Below are 19570 nucleotides of genomic sequence, written 5' to 3'. Positions count from 1 at the left end.
GGACGTAGTGGACGTAACGTCCCAAGGCGGCTGCTCTTTCAGGCCCCGCCCCCAGAGGCGCGCTGTGCACTCTGGCCCTTGTAGTCCTTCTTGGTTGGAGTCCCGCGTGTTGGAGCGTGAAATGGCCAAAGGAAGCTGGTGAGATGGTTCAAATAGTAGAACGATGTCGTATTTTGAAACACTAGTCTGAATTTCTGTCTAAAACAGTACGGTCCTGCAGAAATATACGTTGACCCATAAAATGCAATTTAAAATTGCCTATAGCTACATTTTATTTTTACTTTTTAAAGATTTCACTTTTTTTTTTTAATATTTCATTTATTTGACAGAGAGAAATCACAAGTAGGCAGAGAGGCAGGCAGAGAGAGAGGAGGAAGCAGGCTCCCTGCGGAGCAGAGAGCCCGATGTGGGGCTCGATCCTAGGACCCTGGGATCATGACCTGAGCCGAAGGCAGAGGCTTTAACCCACTAAGCCACCCAGGTGCCCCAAGATTTTACTTATTTATTTAACAGACAGAGGTCACAAGTAGGCAGAGAGGCAGGCAGAGAGAGAGGGGGAAGCAGGCTCCCCGCCGAGCAGAGAGCCCAATGCGGGGGCTGGATCCCAGGATCCTGGGATTATGACCTGAGCAGAAGGCAGAGGCCTTAACCCACTGAGCCACCCAGGCACCCCTATAGCTACATTTTAAAAAGTCAAAAGAAACAGGTGAAATTAATTGTAATCATATATTTTATTTAGCCCAGTATGTCCAAAGTCTTGTCATTTCAGCGTGTAACCAATATTTAAAAAACAAAACAAAACAAAACAGATATTTTACATTGTTTTTTTTTCATACTTAAGAAATCTGGTATGTGTTTTACACTTAAAATGCCTCTCAATGTGGACCGGCCACATTTCAGATCCTCAACAGCCACATTTGGCTCATGGCTGCTCTGTTGGATTGCCGGCGGCTAAAATTGTCAGGTTGCCTTCTGGATGATTCAGGGTTCTGTGCCATCCAGCAACTGTATACCTCAGTTCCTAAAGGTGAAAGAATTCACTTTTCTTCTCGGTAAACTTCAAAAGTTAGAGGAGAAGTAGTGCAACTTATTTGACCCCATTCTTCTCTATAGTTGAGGGGGAAAGGGCCACAGGCCTCCTCCAAGGCTGAGGACCCTGCTCCCTATCCCTTTCTCTCTAACACCTTTAACCTGCAACTGCCTCCCTCTTCTGCCTTTAAAGAGGTACTGATCCTGGTGGGGGTTGGGCGGGAGCAGTCATCAATCTCAGGGATCGGCACCACCATCAATGTAGTCAAATAAACCGTAAAGCGAGTCACCCTCCTTGTCATTTTCCTTCCCGTAACCCCCACAATATAACCCACTGCCAAGTCCTGTTCTTAACTTCTTGTCTTTTGAATATATCCATTTCTGTCCATTTCCATGGCAATAGCCCAGTATGTCTTCCCCTTGGATTGCTGTACTAACCTCTAGACTTAGACCTTTCTTTGCCCAACTCCAATTCTTTTTTACAGAGCAGCCAGACTGTTTTTAAAACACAAATGTGATGTCACTGCTTAAATACTTTAGTGGTTTTCCAGGACTCTCAAAATGCAAAATCCCATAGCAAGGCTCAGAGATTACTCAAAATACCATAATAAGGCTCATACCCCTGTATGACCAGCTTCTTCCTGCCTCATCTGGTGGCATGTCTTACGGGCTCTCTCTAGTGTCATTGGCCTTTTCTATGCTCTTTCCTACCTCAGGGCCTTTATGCTTGTTGCCACACCATGGGAAAACCCTCTCCTTTGATTAGTTAATGCTCCATTTTCTTTCAGATCTCAGATTCGAATATCTTGGGGAAACCTTCCTTAACTGGGTCTGTTAGAGTTTCTCAATACCGCATGGACCTCTCCTTCAAAGCATTTATTAGAACTGCCATTTTACACAGTTGAAAAAGGATTTATTAAATGTCTATTTTCCTTACAAGTCTAGAAGCTTGATGAAGCTTGAGACCATGCCTTTGTTTTCACTCCCGTAAAACAGTTAGCAAATTGTGAGCTTCAACTGTTGAAGGAGGTAATGAGGACTTTATAATTGCAATCCTTCTGTTCCTTTTGGCTTTCATCCTGTTTGTCATTTTTTCCTGTCACACCCCACAAATATGTTGTCTACTGCTTCAGTTCATCTGTCTCCAGCCTTCTTGAGGACAGAAAGCTGGCTTCTGCCCCCAGCCTACTACTGAAGAGCTCTATTTTTTTTTTTTTTTGCAGATTTATTTATTTGAGAGAGAGAGCAAGCACAAGTAGGAGGGGCAGAAGGAGAGGAAAAGAGAGAATCTCCAGCCGACTCTCCACTGTGAGCCTGAAGTGGGGCTTGATCCTGCAATCCTGAGATCATGACCTGAGCAGACACCAAGAGTCAGATGCTCAACCAACTGCCCCACCCAGGCGTCCCTAAACAGCTCTTCTACGGTCACTTGGGACCTTGATGGTCCTTGTTGCCTTTTCCAGTGGTAGAATGGCTTGCAGTCCAGTAATGTATCTTGAACCTATGCCGTCTCCTTTGGGGAGGTGGTTTTCATTTTAATAGAACACGGTCTTGTGAAGGATGTGCCGCCTAGAAGTGTTTCTTCTGAAATGCCACCTGGTCATTCACCACCACTGCCAAGTGCTCCCAGAGCCTGTGTTTAAACGCCAGCGAGGGGTGGGGGTGCTCAACACTGAGCTTAATTCCCAGAGAGGGGATTCTGTGTGCTCAGTACCAGCTACAGAAGTGACCACCCTGCTGTCAAAGTCGACTCCTTGGGACGCTTGCAGGTTTTGCTGAGATGAGAAAGACAAGTCGTTCAGGGTAGGACTCACCTATAGTTTCCCCCAGCTGCCTCGTGTGTGGGGACTGGGGGATCCATTGTAACAGCAGGCCCTCGGCCACACACGTGTCTCATTCCTAGCCCAGCTGAAATGAGCTGAAGGTAATGAGAAAAGTCCAGACTTACGTTCATCATACTTACTGTTCCCACCCGACGTTAAATGAGGTCTGAAACCCAATGCTCATTCTTTCCTCTGAAATTGCACTTCCTGTTTGTCCCATTTCAGTAAATGACAACTCTTCAGTTGTTCAGGCCCCAAATCGTAAAATTGTTTAATTCTTTTTCTTACAACCCAAGTCCCCTCACCAAATTCTATGAACCTCAGGACCAGGCGGAGTCCAATGACATGTAACCAGCTCCATTACTTCAAACCGTCAGCCACCGTCTCTCTCACTCTTGCCCTCCGTGCTAACTACAGCAGTATTTTCAAAGCACTCTGCCCAAAACCCTCCAATGGCTACTCATGTCACGCATAATAAAACATACATTCCTCAGCATGGCTTACAGTGGCCTGTGTGATCTGGCCCCTTAGGGCCTTTGCTTACTCCTCTCCAGCCATACCAGATGCTTTGCTGTTCCTCAAAAACAGTTTTCGGGGCACTTGGCTGGCTCAGTTGGTAGAGCACGGAACTCTTGTACTCAGGGTGGAGTTTGAGCCCCACATTGGGTGTAGAGATTACTTAAAAATTAAATCTTAAAAAAAAAATGCAGTCCTCTAGTCTGGATCACCCTTCCCTCCCCACCTTTTCAGATTCTTATTTAAATGTCACCTGGGGCACTTGGGTGGCTCAGTCATTAAAGTGTCTGCCCTTGGCTTGGGTCATGATCCCAGGGTCCTGGGATTGAGCCCCACAGTGGGCTCCGTGCTTGGTGGGGAGCCTGTTTCACTCCCCCTGCTGGTGTTCCCTCTCTCAGTGTCTCTCTCTGTCAAATGAATAAATAAAATCTTTAAAATAAAAATTTAAAAAAGTCATCTTGGAGTTGTCCCTGATTATATATTTCAAATAGCACTGTCCCCCAACCACCTCCTTCTAGAATAGCACCTGTCCCCTGACCCATTTTTCTTCTTAGTATATACCAGAAACATGTATTTACTTGTTTCTTGTCTAGTTGCCCTCAACCCCTAAATTAATACAAGTTCCACAAAAGCAGGGACTTGGCTTTTGTTCACTGCTGTCCCCAACCCCTCAGTACAATGCCTGACACAGAGCAGACATGAATACAAAATTGTTGAATGAATAAAGTGGTATAATCTTAAACATCCACTAGGCCAGCTGTCTTGAGTAAAAGTTGACATTCTACAGAAAACATAGTCATGAGACGCGAGTAGAGACAAATGGTTTATTTGGGAACAAGAAGTAAAAAGGAATTTTTAATTCCTCTTCTCTCTTCTGGTGGCGGAACTGAACTGTGATCGTCAAATGGAGAGCAACACACAAGAATTCCCCTGTAGTCCCTGACCGTATGCAGAAATGCAGAGAGGCCTGAGTTATACGACTTGCTGTCGTCTTCTAGACAGAAGTGCCAGCTGCTGTGTTTTCTAACGTATCAGTGGTGGCCCCACTCTCTTTCTTGTCTTCGGGTTTCATGGCAGGAAAGAGAAGTACTTCCTACAGGAGAGAAAATGCATTCTGAAGGAAGCAGCATGCTCTTTTTGACAGCTATCCACTCATTCCTTTTGCTTCTGGTTACTGTGGCCCAAATCCAGAGATCTCGGCTTTTACTTCAACTTAGTCCCTCTCAAATATAGAGGATGGAAAAGCGTGAGTGAACATAGAGGTTCTCTGACAGTAGGATTTCCCTGTCCATAATAATGGGAGTAACAACAGCTTTTGTGCCTCCCTCATAGGGCGGACTTAAGTTACATGAGATAATGCACTTAGAGGGCTTAGTGTGTTCCTGGGATCCTCAAGAAATTCAAACGACCAGTACGCTTTCTGCCTCAGGTAGGAAAAACACCAAATCCTATGAGGTCAGATGCCCTGACTGTCCTCCTGTGGAGTCACGTGTAACAGCTCTGTCTGCTCCTCCTTCCAGCCCAGAGACCCCTCCCTTCTTCTCCAGGCCTGCATTACCCCGGCTCCGAGAGCAGAGCTCTTTGGGGCAGTGCGCGCCGGAGGCCTGCGACGTACCTTGATGTTATTGGAGTCTGTGAGAAACATGGTGACGCGGTCGATGCCCATGCCCCAGCCAGCCGTGGGGGGCAGCCCGTATTCCAGGGCAGTGCAGAAGTTTTCATCTATGAACATGGCTTCGTCATCGCCAGCAGCCTTGGCCTACAAGAGAACCAAAGAGCAACAGCGTTCCAGGCTGCGTGGTCTCTCAGGGTCTGAGTGAGCGCATCAGCACATTCACAGGGACAACCATTCCGGGAATGCTCTGGACACCCAGCATGTCTTGGGAATTGGCTTCCCAATAACTTCAGGACGGAGCCATTTCTTTCCAAGACCGGGTCGGGGCTGGTGAGCCCCACTTCAGAACACATGAGAATTTCTCTGTGAAATGAAAACACCCCCACTGCCCCAGAATATCAGTGAGACTGATATTTGGAGACCGAGGATTCCCAGGAGTCTTTCTCTCATCTCCTAAAACTACCCATCTGCGGCAGTGCTGGTGCAGGCAGCCGGTGGGGGCTTTGTCTTCAGTAATCTACCTGCCTCTTGTCCCAAAGTCCCCTTAATCAATGTATCATTTAAGAAAAATGATGTTCTTGTTAGGCAAATGTATTTTCAAGGCAAGCATCGCACTCCCCACACAGATACGATCATGCCTAAGCTCCTCTATGTGGAGATTCTAGGGCCCAAACCAGCCAAGTTCTCCATCTTGAAATGGGACTTTCTCCAGTGAAGCCCGTGGCTTTACCCTTCGTTTCTGCTGAAGCCACCAAGAGATGCAGACTATGACAGAGACCAGGGTTCAGGCTGACACTGTCTAGTGAGTGGGCACAGGAGGAAACAGCTGCCTCTGCCCCCACCCCCCTTCCTTACCTTGGCCTGTTCTTCAAACAGCTGCCGCTGCCGCACAGGGTCGTTGAGCTCGGTGTAGGCGTTGCAGATCTCCTTCTTCATGACAAACAGCTCAAAGCGCTCAGTCAGACCCTCTTTAGAGCGGTGCCTGGGGACAGGAGACCAAAGGGGAGGCTGAATATACAGGTTCACTATAACATCTGCGACAAACACAGGAGTTCCTGAATTCCTGTTGATTCTTCAGTGCTGCAAATTGAGACCTGAGGCCCGTATGCACTCTAGCACCAAGTCATTTGGTACAGTAGTGAGGAGGGGGAGAGACGTGGAGGCTTTAATCATCTTCACAACATGCCTGTGTGGGAGATGGGTGCACTGCCCATACCTCCTGTGTTCAGGCCCTGCTGTGCCCTGTCACGCTGACCCCAGGCTGCCCACAGGACTTGCTTTGGCCACTGGGACATCAGCAGAGGCTTGACATGTGTTTGCACCTTGGGGCTGGTTCTGGAACCTGGCCACCATGTAAGGGAGCCCAGGCTACGCTGCCATAGAGAGGCTACATGAAGAAGTTCTGGAGGACGAGAAGCCATGTGGAGGGGACACGAGGCGCCTGAGTTCCCAGTTACAGCCACTTTAGTTACCCTCGCTACCACTCAGCAGAGCAGAAAAACTACCCAATGAACCCACAAACTCCTGAGAACTGCTGCTTTGTGCCACTAAATTCTGAAGTTGTTAGGCAGTAACAGGTAACTGAAATACCTTGTTTCATCTTACCATTTAGCCAAAGGGCTCATTATCTGCGGGTGATCACAGATGAATGTAGGATTGATGCATGTCGTTTCCAGGAACTCCCCGACAAGCTTAAGGAAAAAGCAGAGCAGAGCTAGAGATCCTTTCTGAATGGCATTTTGATTGTCCCAGTCTTGGTGGAGAAGGACTCCACTCTACCCGCTACCTGCTGCTACCGGGGTTTATCCTAAGTCTCTCCCTGGCTGGTACAGTTTAACTGAGATTACCTAACTTCTTGGCACAGAGCTTAGTACAACAGGAGTTCAAAACCTGTGAATTCTCTTATTTCTCTCTGTGAGGGCTTTCCTGGGAGGCTGGAGAAGCTAGCGCTCCGCAGTGGAATTCACCTTCGTATGGAGCAGGGGGCTGGTTGGCACGGGATGAGGGCATGTACTTGCAGAGCACGGTCTGTCACCTTATCAAGGAGCCTGGCTGTGGTCCGCGGTGGAGGGCATTCAACAGCTCTTGCCACGCAGATGTCATCAAGAATTTTGCGAGTTTCTGTAATACAAATGTGCAAGTCAGGACAGAAGGCGTTATGCAGTAAAAAAGTATGTAAAAAATGGCATGGGAAATTCTTGCCCTGACCTCATCTAATTCAGGGCTGAACAGGAAGGAGCCGTTCCGTGGAGGCACGCGTCACTTCACCCACCTTCAGTTTCAAAGAGCCTGGTGTCTGGGAGCTTCATCCCCAAGGCCTTCTCCAGCTCTTCTACCATGCTGATTCTCCGGAAGGGGGGTGTGAAGTCAATCTCACAGGCTTCGCCCTCTGGGCCATCTGGGTGGTAGGTGACCTTGTAACTGCCTGTGATGTGCTTCACCATCCCTGGGAAAGAAATCTGTCATTTAAAGAGGACCCACAGGAAGTCCTCCTGAAAGCAGCACCCCACTCCTTCAGACATGTGTGAAAGACAAAGGAAATGAGACAGGTCACCTGAAATCATCTTTTCCGTGATTTCCATGAGATCGTGATAGTCTGCATAGGCCATGTAGAACTCACAGGTGGTGAACTCAGGATTGTGAGTCAAATCAATTCCTTCATTCCGGAACTGGCGTCCAATTTCATAAACCCGGTCAATGCCACCAACCACCAGTATCTAATAACACATGGCCATGGTCATGGCAGCTAATATTAATGATTCTGGAAAGTCTGTCTACAAAAGCTAATTTGGTTTTCATAGCTCAGGCATGTTTTCAGGTCTCTACCCAAATGCTGAGTAACCTACCCTCTTAGACCTCTGTAGTGGACAGTCATCATTCATTCTGGTTGCTCAGGACCTCTGAATACTCTTCCTCTGCTGGGAGAGGACTTTCTCTTGTGAGTGTGAGCCTCCTCAAGAAAGCAGCCTTTTGGGGTTAGGATGCAGGCATCCTAAGCTCCCCACCAGTCACACATGACTGTACAGCTTTTGAAAGTTACTGATGAAAGAAGTAAGTACTACAGAAGTCCTAACGGCAACGACCTGTGCCGAGAGCCAGGGTCACGAGCTGTGTTAGCTGTCCCCAGGAGAAAAGATCCAGCTTCTCCATAGGAACAGCCCAGATAGGCCTGAGAATCATTCCTAGCCCTGTGGTCTCCAAGCCTGAATCTCTGATCCCTCTTGCTCTTGGGGAACTGTGAGCTTCCTTATATATCTGAACACATTCTTCTTGTGTTTAAACTAGTTTTAACAACTTTTGTTGTCTGCAACAATTTCAAATGACAGTCTTCTATATTTGCTCTGGTCATTTATAATATTTATTGTCAACTTCCAGACAGACATCAAACTTTCCTCTAAAAGACTAAAATCAGATTTTATCCAAGGAGGACTATAAACTTAAAATATGAGAACCAAAGTAGATTAGGAGGAGCTCTACACCTGGGAAAGACAATCCCTTTGCCCTCTGACCTGCAATGCTTTACTGATCTTGTAGAGAACTTCTGGAAGTATAACATCCACAGGCCCGGCAGATTATAATACTCTCCTGGCTGTTCTACCCTCATTGTTCCTCTTATTTCTAACTGCACCTACCCAGCCAGTGGATTTCCAGCCTCCTGCTTCTTGAAGGAACAAGGCATCCTCTTACTGCTTACCTTATGGTAGAGCTCTGGAGCAACTCTCATGTATAAATTCATGTCCAGCTCATTGTGGTAGGTGATGAAAGGCTTGGCCACAGCTCCTCCTGGGATGACATTCATCATGGGAGTCTCAATCTAAACGACAGGGAGAAACATTTAGTCTTCATACAGAGGTCCTCAAACCAGAGGCCTTTGGGCTAACTCAGGTTTTGCACGGATATGTTCTATCCCTGTCATATCCCCAAGTGAAAGTCAAGTCTAATGGTCATATGCAGGTGGTGCTTGATAAAAAAGTAGAGATGACCTGATTTTCTAGAAGCATCTCAATTTCTTTTAACACCAAACACCATTAATATAGTACCATAAATTTTCATAAACTGTAAATTAAATTTTTTTCAAAGATTTTTATTTGTCTGAGCAGGGAGCCTGATGTGGGACTTGATCCCAGCACCCCAGGGTCCTGACCTGTGCCAAAGGCAGATGCTTAACTGACTGAGCCACCCAGGCACCCATAAATTAAATTTTTAAGAAACACTGTAAGTTGAAATGATTTTATCTTTTGACCCAGTTATTACAGACATGCAAAACGCTCCAGAATATATTGGGAAGGGGGAACCAGGTCCATCAGATTACATATAGTGTGACCTCATTTATGTTTTTTTTCTTCAAAGATTTTATTTGTTTGACAGAGACCACAAGTAGGCAGAGAGAGAGAGAGAAAGAGAGAGGAGGAAGCAGGCTCCCTGCTGAGCGGAGAGCCTGATGCGGGGCTCAATCCCAGGACCCTGAGATCATGACCTGAGCTGAAGGCAGAGGCTTTAACCCACTGAGCCACCCAGGCGCCCCCTCATTTATGTTTAATGTAAAAAATAAAACCCTTCTAAAACACTTCCTACAAACCTCATTTGCAGCAAGCTTGGGTACATATGCACAGCATATATTTTTCATACATCTGTTTCTTTGAATTTATTTTATAATAACACGAATTTACTTTTCTTACACAATTAAAACCTATTTTTTTTTTAATGCTATGAAAAAGCAAAATGAGTCGATAACACACTCAATGTGGTATCATTAGTGTGCGGAAGGCCCTACATTTTGTCCATTATTTCAGAATTCAGGTCCTGCCTTCTTAATTAGGACACTGAAAAAAACAAGGTGGAACGAAGATACTATGAAGAAAGGGGACTTTTCTTGAGCACGAACAATATGGACGCAGGACATGGAGACGGGAAGAGAAGGGATCATTAGAGGCAGGCATAACAAGGCAGCTAGCTCATCGTGTCAGGTAAGAATTCTCCCTCACCTCTAGGAATCCCAACTCATCCAAGAAACTCCTTATATACGTGATGATCTTAGAGCGGATGATAAATTTCTGCCTCACGAAGTCATTCAGGATCAAGTCCAAGTATCTCTGGCGATACCGTGTTTCCTAAACCAAAAGCAACAGACAGAAATCACTAAGTCTGATTCAATGCCACAATAAATCGCAGTGAAGAGGCCACAAGAGCTTACCTTGTCTTTGAGGCCAAAGTGGAGATGAGGTAACATATGCAAGCAAGGAGACAGCAGTGTGATCTCATAGGGAATGATGCTCAGCTCACCCTTCTTGGTTTTCCCAGGATTCCCCTGAACTCCAATTATGTCTCCCCGACGCAGTTTGTTATTGATGTGAATAAATTCTTCTTCTGATTTGTAATTCCTGAAAATAAAATGTACTTCAGTATACAATACTTCAAATTAAAACTGACCACAGATTTAGTTTTTGTTTTTTTTTTTAAGATTTTATTTTTTATAGGGAGAGAGAGCACAAGTCGGGGGAAGGGGAGAGGAATAAAGGGAATTCCGTGTAGACTCGTGCTGAGCATGGAGCCTCCCTCAGGGCTCTATCCCATGACCTGAGCTGAAATGAAGAGTTGGATGCTTAACTGACTGCACTCTCCACTGGTTTAGTTTTTCAAACTGCCCTCTGGAATCCTCACCACACCGCAGATGCCTCGTTAGTGTGCAGCCGAGGAGAATCTCCGATTCTGTCCACTGCTGAAGCGTGATCCTCCGCCTGTAGCTGCCGCACAACCTGAGAGCAGCTGTTACTCTCTAGGTGACCGGACGGCCTTTTTATTCTCTTTTTCAGCCTTAATCAACCATAAGCTACTTTTTAACTTTAAATACCAACAGGAAAGGGAGACCCCGTGGGCCTTTGTCCCCAACCATGTTGCTTTGGGGCCATCTAGAAAGGCCTGTAATGGGGTATTTCTACATACCTGGAATTGGCCATGACTTGCAACTTGACCCCCTCTCCTCTAAGGTCATAGAAGATGAGCTTTCCCCCAGAAGCTCTTTTGGCATGTATCCTACCTAGAAAAAGAACAACAAAAATACTGACCTATAAAACCAGAAGCCATTTCGTGATATCAGTGCTAGAAAAGTTCCCTCTGCCATTGTTTATGTCTGGGTAGAATGTCCTTGACCATAGATTAGAACAGTTTGATTTTAGCCTGAGAATGAAGCCCAGTCTTTTCCTTCATGGTGACGATCCTCATTAAATCAGTTAAAAATGTGCAGGAAGATCAGGATTTAAAGCTGTTTACTGGACTCCTGGAACATGGCTATGTCAGTGGCAGGATAGTCTTTGTATCTACCTCAATCCTCACATAAAAATAGAAAGCACAGGGGCACCTGGGTGGTTCAGTGGATAAGCCTCTGCCTTCCACCCAGGTCATGATCTCAGGGTCCTGGGATCGAGCGCCGCATTGGGCTCTCTGCTCAGCAGGGAGCCTGCTTCCCACCCCCCACCACCGCCTGCTTCTCTGCCTATTTGGGATCTCTCTCTCCCTATCAAATAAATAAATTAAAATCTTAAAAAAAAAAAAAAAAAAAAAAAAAAAGAAAAGAAAAAAGAAAGCACTACTAGACCGGCAAGGCCAAAAAGCTATGGACAAAATTTACAACAAAATTATGCGGGAAGATATTCCCAGAAATCTCCAAATACAAGCCATGGGGCAAACCACCAAGAACCCTAAGACCTCTATACAGGAAATAGCTGAAGGGAGCAATAAAGTATCTGATGGGTCTGAGAACCGGAAATTTCCAAAAGAGCCATAGGCAGTCACTGGAAAATGTGGCAGCTAACTGGAGGATGGCAGCTGAACCCAGGAGGGGGTTTGCCCACTGCCACATGGGTAAGTACGAGCTGGGGCTGCATAAAGTCTAAATGAGCTGACGCCCTTCAGGGTAGCCTCAGGTACCTACTAAATTTAACAGCTGGGACTCCCTTCTAGGGCAAGGCCCACAAAACTGAAAGGCCAGGAACACACAGACAAAGGAAAAAGAAGGTCCAATAAAAGTGAGGAAGGGGAAGAGAGCCTGGAAATCTCAGAAAGCAAGTTGCTTTAATTCTGAACACTGGACAAAACAACAGAAGAGGGAGCTCAGCTAAGCTGGAAAAGCTATCTAAACTAAATTTCCTTTTAACATTTCAGGAAAACTAATTTCACATAAAAATAAGCTAGATATAAGCACTGAGGTAAAATATCAGTTATTAAAGAAAAAAGTACTTGGGACAGACATGCTCAGAAAAAAACAATTCTATTTCACAGTGAGCTTAAAGACATGAAGAAAGGGATATGAAACCAAAAGCCTCACAAATTAGAGTCACTGAAAAACTAAGAAATGAAGTGACACATGAAAAAATCAGAAATAAAGTAATTTCAGAAAAGAAGACTAAAAAAAAAAAAGAAGACTGAATACAATAATGCTTTAAAAGAAACCAGGTGGGGAAGAATAAAATTTAAATATCAAATTATAAAGAAAAGGTTTGAAAGTATAAAAAAAGGCTTGAAAAGAAGGGACAAATATCGAAAAGGGAAGATCCAACATACGGAGATGAGGAGTCCCAAAAGAAAACGAAAGCAAGAAACAGAACATAAAAAAATCGTATTTAAGAAAAATTTCCTAAAAGACTTGAGAACACGTATTTGAAGAGCACACTGTGTGCCTGAGAATACTGACTCAGAATGACTAACATCATGACACGTTTTCATAAAATTACTAGGCTTGAACCTTTGGGCATTTAGGCACTGGCAGAAGTTTTCTTTGGATAATTGAAATTATGGGTAATTAAACTTTTCTCCCTGCTTCTTTAAATGTTCTAAATTTTCTACTATTAATAGTTTCACTTTTGGGGGGGTGGGTCAAATAAGACAGGTTTTAAATTTTTTTTTTTTTTTAAAGATTTTATTTATTTATTTGACAGACAGAGATCTCAAGTAGGCAGAGAGGCAGGCAGAGAGAGAGGAGGAAGCAGGCTCCCTGCTGAGCGGAGAGCCGGATGCGGGGCTCAGATCCCAGGACCCTGGGATCATGACCTGAGCCGAAGGCAGAGGCTTTAACCCACTGAGCCACCCAGGTGCCCCAGGTTTTAAATTTTTTTATTTTAGAGAGAGTGTGAGCGTGTGCACAAGCAGGGGGGAGCAGCAGGCAGAGAGACTTTCCAGAAGACTCCGTCTGTGCTGAGCGCAGAGCATGACATGGGGCTCGATACCAAGACCCTGAGATCATGACCTGAGCTGAAACGAAGAGTCAGAGGTTCAACCAACTGAGCCACCCACGCACCCCAAAGACATTCTCTTTTTTTACGGTAACCTCTATGCCCAAGGTGGGCCTTGAACTCACGACCCCCAGATCAAGAGTCTCCTGCTCTGTGGACTGAGCTTGCCATGTGTCACAGGGTTTTTTTTTTTTTTTTTTTTAATTAAGGAAAAGATCCCATGCAAGAACTCTAAAATAACTATGTTCTAGAAATACGTCTCAGTGCAAAACATCCTCAGGCCACAGGTGGGAATTTTTAGGAGCATGGGGCCACGGCTCCCACTGGTAAGAGGAAGTCCTCCTGAAGCACCGTGAATCAGCAGCAGCATCATGTCAGGAGTTCTGCTCAGAGGACGCACCTTCCTCTGCTGTATCATCTCATCCGGAATACACACTCATGTCTTAGGGCTGCTCTGTTTCTTCCTGTGATGGAAAGAGGGCAGCCCTGTCCCTCGTTAAGTAGTAGCTTCAGACACAGACTACTTGAAAGGAAGACCAACCCTGACCTTCCTCTGTGCTCCTGCAGAGGCCTGTGCTGTGGGAGCTCAGCAGGGAGTCCTCCTACCTGCCACCTTTAAGGTGATGTCAGTCAGGTGGTCCCCAGGCTGCAGGTGACTATATTCTTGGATGAAATCAGTGAGCGAGATGTCAACATGGAACTTGTGTGGGTAAGGGTCTTCCCCACTGATCTTTAGCTGGTGGACTGCTTGGCTGCGGATCTTGAAGTATTGCTATTAGAGGGAAAAAAAAAAAGCCTCTGAGAAGTTGAGCCTGGTCAGACCAGTGGCCCATCAAGCAGAGTACTGTATTCTGCCCCAGAGTGGTCCAATGCATTGAGGTTTCCTCACCTGAAACCTCTAGATCTTTGAAATCCCAGGATTTGATATGGATTGAGATTTGCACTTAAGTTATGCACGGTGGAAATGAAGTATCCACAGGTGGAAATGAAGACCAGAACTCCAAAATGCAAGATTCAGTGAAAAGAAAAATTGGAATTCTGCCTAAAATAAGTTTACTTTGTACCAGTGGCCCTGGTTAGCACTTTTCTGGATGCATCTGCATGGTGAGTTACGTACCTTTTTTCCTACTTTCCCACCTCTGGCTACATATCAGATTTTCCCCAAGACCAGCCTTTGGGGCCTGGAGGATGTAAAAAGGGAATATTCTAAGGCAGGAGCCAGCACACTTTTTTCAATGCAACCACTCAACTCTGCTATTATGTGAAAGCACCTTAGACCAATGTAAACAAACGGGTATGGGCTCCAACACAATTTTATTTTCAAAACCAAGGAGAGGGGACGAGATGAAAGACAAGGAAAAGTGGATCTGGCCTACAGACTACAGTCTGCTGATCTATAGTCCAAAGTAAACCCTAGCCAATCTTTAGGGAGATATCTTCTCTGGATTTACTCTAAGGCCCAGCTAGTTTCAGGGGAGATTAACCAGACACTTGAAAGTCCTGAATCCTCCCAAATACCCGTTGAGAGTTCATTAGGAATAACGCTCATGGCCTGTGCCTTTAATCAGATGGAGTAACAGACCTCCCTGCCCACCCCCTACCCCATCTGCAGCGACCCAGGGCTCATTGCTTGTTCCAGTTCCTACTTATCTTCTCAGTGACTGGTCCCAAGGAATTTGCCTTAAGTCTCATCAGAAGCTTCCCCAACCTCCGCCAGAGTGGTGGCCCAGGGGACTCACATTTGGGTCCAGAGTCTCGTCCTCAGCACCCACACCATTGTCAGCGGTGTGGTTGGTGTCAGCAGAGGTGGCCTGGCTTAGTTGTTTTTCACTGAGCTCTTTCTGCTTGGCCTCCTTCTCTGCGATTTTCTTCTCAGCTTTCAGGCGTCTCTTTAGCTCACTGTTGGGAAGATGGAAATGTTCAATGTGACAGTTGCCTGAGAGTCCTGTACTATGTTCTGCCCCATAACCACTTATCAAAAATATGAACAACCTGGGGGGGGAAATGCTCTTGCCTGGTTCTACACCCCCACTTCTAGTCTCTTAGTCAACAATACAGGTGAATAAGATAAAAGAAAAGTTAAGTTTAGACTAAAGATGTGAAGGGTCTTTCTCAGCGTCTGCTTTCCAGTGTGAGATCCTAGTTGAAACCAAGATACCCCAGGACAAAGAAAAACTGAAACAGGCAACATCTCCAGCTCTGTCTGCCACTCCTCTCTACATCTCTCCAAGGAGTGGGTTAGTTTGGGGTAGGACAGGGTGGGGGAGAGGTGGTTCTTCAGAGTTCAAGGAGACACGTCACTGACAATCTCTCCCTCAGCATTGGTCAATGCACTGACAAGGCCCTCAGTATTGGTCTGTCTGCTGGAGCTTGACTTTGACAACAAACTGGCAGGACAGTGTATAAACCGGCACAGAGAAGGGCATCATACAACATCTTTGGAGTCAGACTGCCTGGGACTAAATCCTACACACCTGCCTAGGAATTATAGGACCCCGATATGTAAAATGGAAATAACAGAAGATGCTCCCCTCCCCAAACCTTGTGAGGACTAAGATGACCCCGCCCTTAGCATTTAGTAAACACACAAATGTGAGCCATCCTGGCTATCCTTCACTATCTTAAACCCTTCATTCTCTGCACCTAGGACAGAAATCTTAGATTTGGATACATTTTTAGTCAAACCCCTCACCATCTACACTCTGATCTGAAATCTTGCTATCTGAACCCAGAAACCAAACAGATTTCAAAGAGAATTGATCATTCATTCAAACCACCAATGTTCATCAAATATCCTATAATAAATGAACCATGGCAAATGATACCAAGTCATGCTTGCATATTATCTGGCTTGAGGGCACATTCTTAATTTTCAGTATGAATTTAGAATAACTCAGTTAAAAAAAAATGGTGATGTGAAATAATGCTTTTTAAGGAAGAAGACTGACTCCAGGGGGCTTGAAGTAGGTGTCTCCGGATGTAAACTGTCCTGTAACAGCCGCGAAGACAATCATTCCAGAACTTTATGCTAGGCCTATTGTGCTGTAATTCAGTCAGTTGGCATTGGAGCCTTTTTGGTTTTTCCTAGCATTAACATAAAAAAACCTGTTTTCCATTCAACTAGCTGTTGGTCTTTAAATCAAATTAATCCTAAGGAAAATCCAAAAAGGTCCTAGAGATAGAACAAAGACTAGAAACCAAATTAATCTCAGGAGCAAACCAAGTCAAAAAAGACAGGAAAGGGAAAATAACGTTTGTTCTCAACATTGTTCTAGTATAAGATCCACAAGTCACCTCTAGGATCTAGAGTGAGAATCTGAATTTATTAAAGAGAAAATAAGAAACAACTACCGATTTTGGTAGTGGAGCTCTCTTTCCTTAGCAACAAGTCCAAAGACTGAAGCAAAGGCTTAACAGATAAGGACCTAAGTAAGGGAAGGATTTCTGCTCCCAGAGCAACAACAAAGATAAGGGCACCAACCTTCTTTTATCAGAAAGTGGCTTGTCCTTGTGAAGCGCTGTGAAAGGAGCAAGTTGATACAGTCGCAGCTCCCTCTGCCCCCACTGTGCCCAGGAGGTTTGGCGCAGGGACCCCCTAACAAGCCTTACAGCAGCTTGCGTCAACATGGCAGAACACCCCGGAACTAATGATTACCACCACCTAACAGGAAACAGAGATGTGGTGTCAGATGGGACAAAACAGTATAAATACACCCAACCAGCACTCCTACTGTTATGGGTAGGGGGCAAGGGGAGGTTGCACAACCTTTTAGTGTTCCACTGAAGACCCTCTTAACTGACAACAACCCTGTAACACTCACTGTGCCACGCCTCTGACAACCGTCTGTTCTTGCTATGGTAATAAGGTGCATACCTGGGTCAAAACTCAAGAGCAAGGCAATCAACACTTTATAGGTAGAGATGATCACAACAATCTAGAATATAGGAAGATAGGACCAGAAGCAGTGTCTCTGAAGCCCCTGAAATGTGGCTTCTCTCTTGGCTATTAAATATGTGGCCACAAAGATGGCAATGGGAAACATATGAAATGTCACTGTCAACTGCAAACTCTAGATGAAGCTAAAAGTAAGCCACGCAAAAGCACCTGAGTCAAAGATAAGACTTGTTCGAACTCGAGGAACAAGGAGGAAAGGAGAATTTCAGGAAGCGCCCTGGACTACATTAATTTGACCTTTCATTTGGGAATCAGTCACCTGGCAGGCAGCCCATCTGTTTTTAAACTTGGAGAAGATAACTGGCATAGCATGGTGCTCACTAAAAATGCAGACCAAGGAAGTCCCAAGAACAATTAAGATAAAGAAGGAAATGTTAGTCATTAAAAAAATTATTTTAGCCCCTGGTAACTAGAGGAATATACATCAACAGCAGATTCTTTTTTTAGACAATGTGAGGAGGTGAGGTGCAGGCAGCGTACAGGGCATGGGCTGTGGAGTTCTGGACTTGGTTTTAGATCTCTGCTCCAGAGTCCGAGTCGGTGACAGACCACACTTTAGGGATGCACACTTCAGCTATGTGTTAGTCACTCAAAGCATCATTTTATTAATTTGAAAAATGGACATTAATACTTTCCCTGTAAGGTTATTCTTGAGATTAGAAAGTTTATATAGTTCTAGCATAGTGTCTGACACACAGAACCTGCTTTAAAAAATGGTAGCTGTAATTAAATTAGGGAGTGAGTAAAAGGAATTAGCCAAGTTCCTCAATTTATTTCAAAACTGCACTCAGTTGGAAACCTGTTTAGGAGGTATTTATGATTTATAACCCTTAAATTCAATTACAGTTGATCTTTAAACGACTTGGGTTTTGACTGCGTAGGGCCCATTTATATGCAGATTTTCGTGGGGATAAATACAGTAGAGCACTGTAAATGCATTTTCTCTCATGATTTTCTTAAAAAACATTTTTTCTGTTGCTTTATTGTAAAAGTACAGCACATATGTAACATACAAAACACATGTTAATCAACTGTTTATATTATTGATAAACTTCCAGTCAACAGTTGGTTATTCAGTTTTGGGGGAGTCAAACGTTACACTTGAACTTTCCATTATATAGGGGGAGGGTGCCCCTAACTTCCCAGTTGCTCAAGGCTCAACTATACGGATGTAACAGATCAAAGTCCAAGCACTTTTCCCAAAGGCATAAGTCCAAGACCAAGTTCCAAACATCAGATGCCCTCAGAAGGACAACATATTGGGTGCTATCAAACCATCAATTCAGATGTTTCCTTTCTCATTTTTCTAGAACATTTGATGCGTAAATCCAGACATAGAGGAAAACCAATTTTTACTGGTGAAGTTGTGTATTCCATCAGGGTTCAGCAAAAGAACTGAGTCCCAATGCACTCAGGCAGCCATTATTTGTAAAGAGTTAACTGCCCTCCTATGCCTCTGGAATGGTACTAGTTATGCAGCATCCTTGGGAGTACTAAGAAAACAAATCACTGCCTGTGCTCTGTGCTTCAACCGAAGAACCCTAGTTGAGAGGGAATACATTATATATACCCAGAAATACAGGACACAGCCAGTTAACGGGAGGCTAAGCTTGATACATTTATATTTATCGTCACACTCCAAGGATTTAGGGTGGTTAACCAAGATCTATCCAGCAGTGCTCCAAAGTGCAGCCTTAGTGCGACGGTCGAATCAGACCCTACTGCTAGACTTCGGTCATTCACTCAATACTCACAGATCCTTTAAATAACCCCTATAGATAGGTGCACAACAGTTTAAAAAAGGATCCATTTAATACATAATATTCAGAATAACCAGGGTGAGGCCAAGGAAAACTGGAAGGTCTTTCCGAAAAGCTCGGGTATGTAGCATTTCTCCAAAGGGTAGCGAGGCGTGGCTCAATAAGGAAAGAACGCATTTTCTCAGAGGGAGGGCAAAGAAGGAGTAAGTTTCGCTTTTCTCTAGTCAATTCTCATTTCTCCTAACTCCAGAAATACACGACCACAGGGCTCCAGCAGAGCCCGGCCCCGGGGCAACCTGGGGGTTGTAGTTTCGAGGCGTAGCGGCTACGTCCCGGCGTGGCTGGACCCACGAGAACCGGCAGGAAGGCCCCAGGCACAGCCGCCTCAGCCGGAGCCTCGAGGCGCTTTCTAGCCCGGGCTGTCAGGCCGCAAAGACCTTAATAACTCGCGGCGACACTTACTTCTTGCTCAGTTTTGGCTCGCCGCCGTCCACTTTCAGCTCAGCCCCTTGCACCGCAGCCATCTTTCCCGCGGCCCGACCTAAAAGGGACCAGGGTCGCTCAGTAATTTCCAGGTCGCGGCCGGAAGCTCCGCCTCTTCCGAGAAGAGGGGCGGGCACTCCCCGCACGTTGCTGCTGCGCAG

The 19570-nt window shown here is 45.2% G+C and overlaps 1 protein-coding gene across 2 annotated transcripts; it reads right to left on the bottom strand.

Moving 5' to 3' along the window:
- Nucleotides 1–4178: 4178 nt before the first annotated feature.
- Nucleotides 4179–19506, bottom strand: KARS1 (lysyl-tRNA synthetase 1). Of its 2 annotated transcripts, XM_045989236.1 has the most exons (15): nucleotides 19389–19489; nucleotides 16693–16872; nucleotides 14951–15110; nucleotides 13818–13983; nucleotides 10927–11020; nucleotides 10178–10364; nucleotides 9969–10094; nucleotides 8678–8797; nucleotides 7538–7700; nucleotides 7256–7429; nucleotides 7019–7104; nucleotides 6589–6674; nucleotides 5839–5965; nucleotides 4984–5127; nucleotides 4179–4461 (listed from the first exon to the last, which is right to left on the bottom strand). In XM_045989236.1, the coding sequence occupies exons 2-15, from the start codon at nucleotides 16836–16838 to the stop codon at nucleotides 4363–4365; spliced, it is 1878 nt and encodes a 625-aa protein (XP_045845192.1). In that variant the 5' UTR covers nucleotides 16839–16872; nucleotides 19389–19489; the 3' UTR covers nucleotides 4179–4362. The 2 variants fall into 2 exon arrangements, with proteins under 2 accessions (XP_045845192.1, XP_045845193.1); XM_045989237.1 differs by lacking the exon at nucleotides 16693–16872 and having other exon boundaries at nucleotides 19389–19506.
- Nucleotides 19507–19570: the final 64 nt, after the last annotated feature.

This window comes from Meles meles, chromosome 19 (genome assembly GCF_922984935.1).
Source record: "Meles meles chromosome 19, mMelMel3.1 paternal haplotype, whole genome shotgun sequence".
In the NCBI taxonomy this organism is placed as follows: domain Eukaryota; kingdom Metazoa; phylum Chordata; class Mammalia; order Carnivora; family Mustelidae; genus Meles; species Meles meles.
Note: the sequence above shows the minus strand (reverse complement) of the source record. Positions and strands in the feature narration are given on the sequence as shown.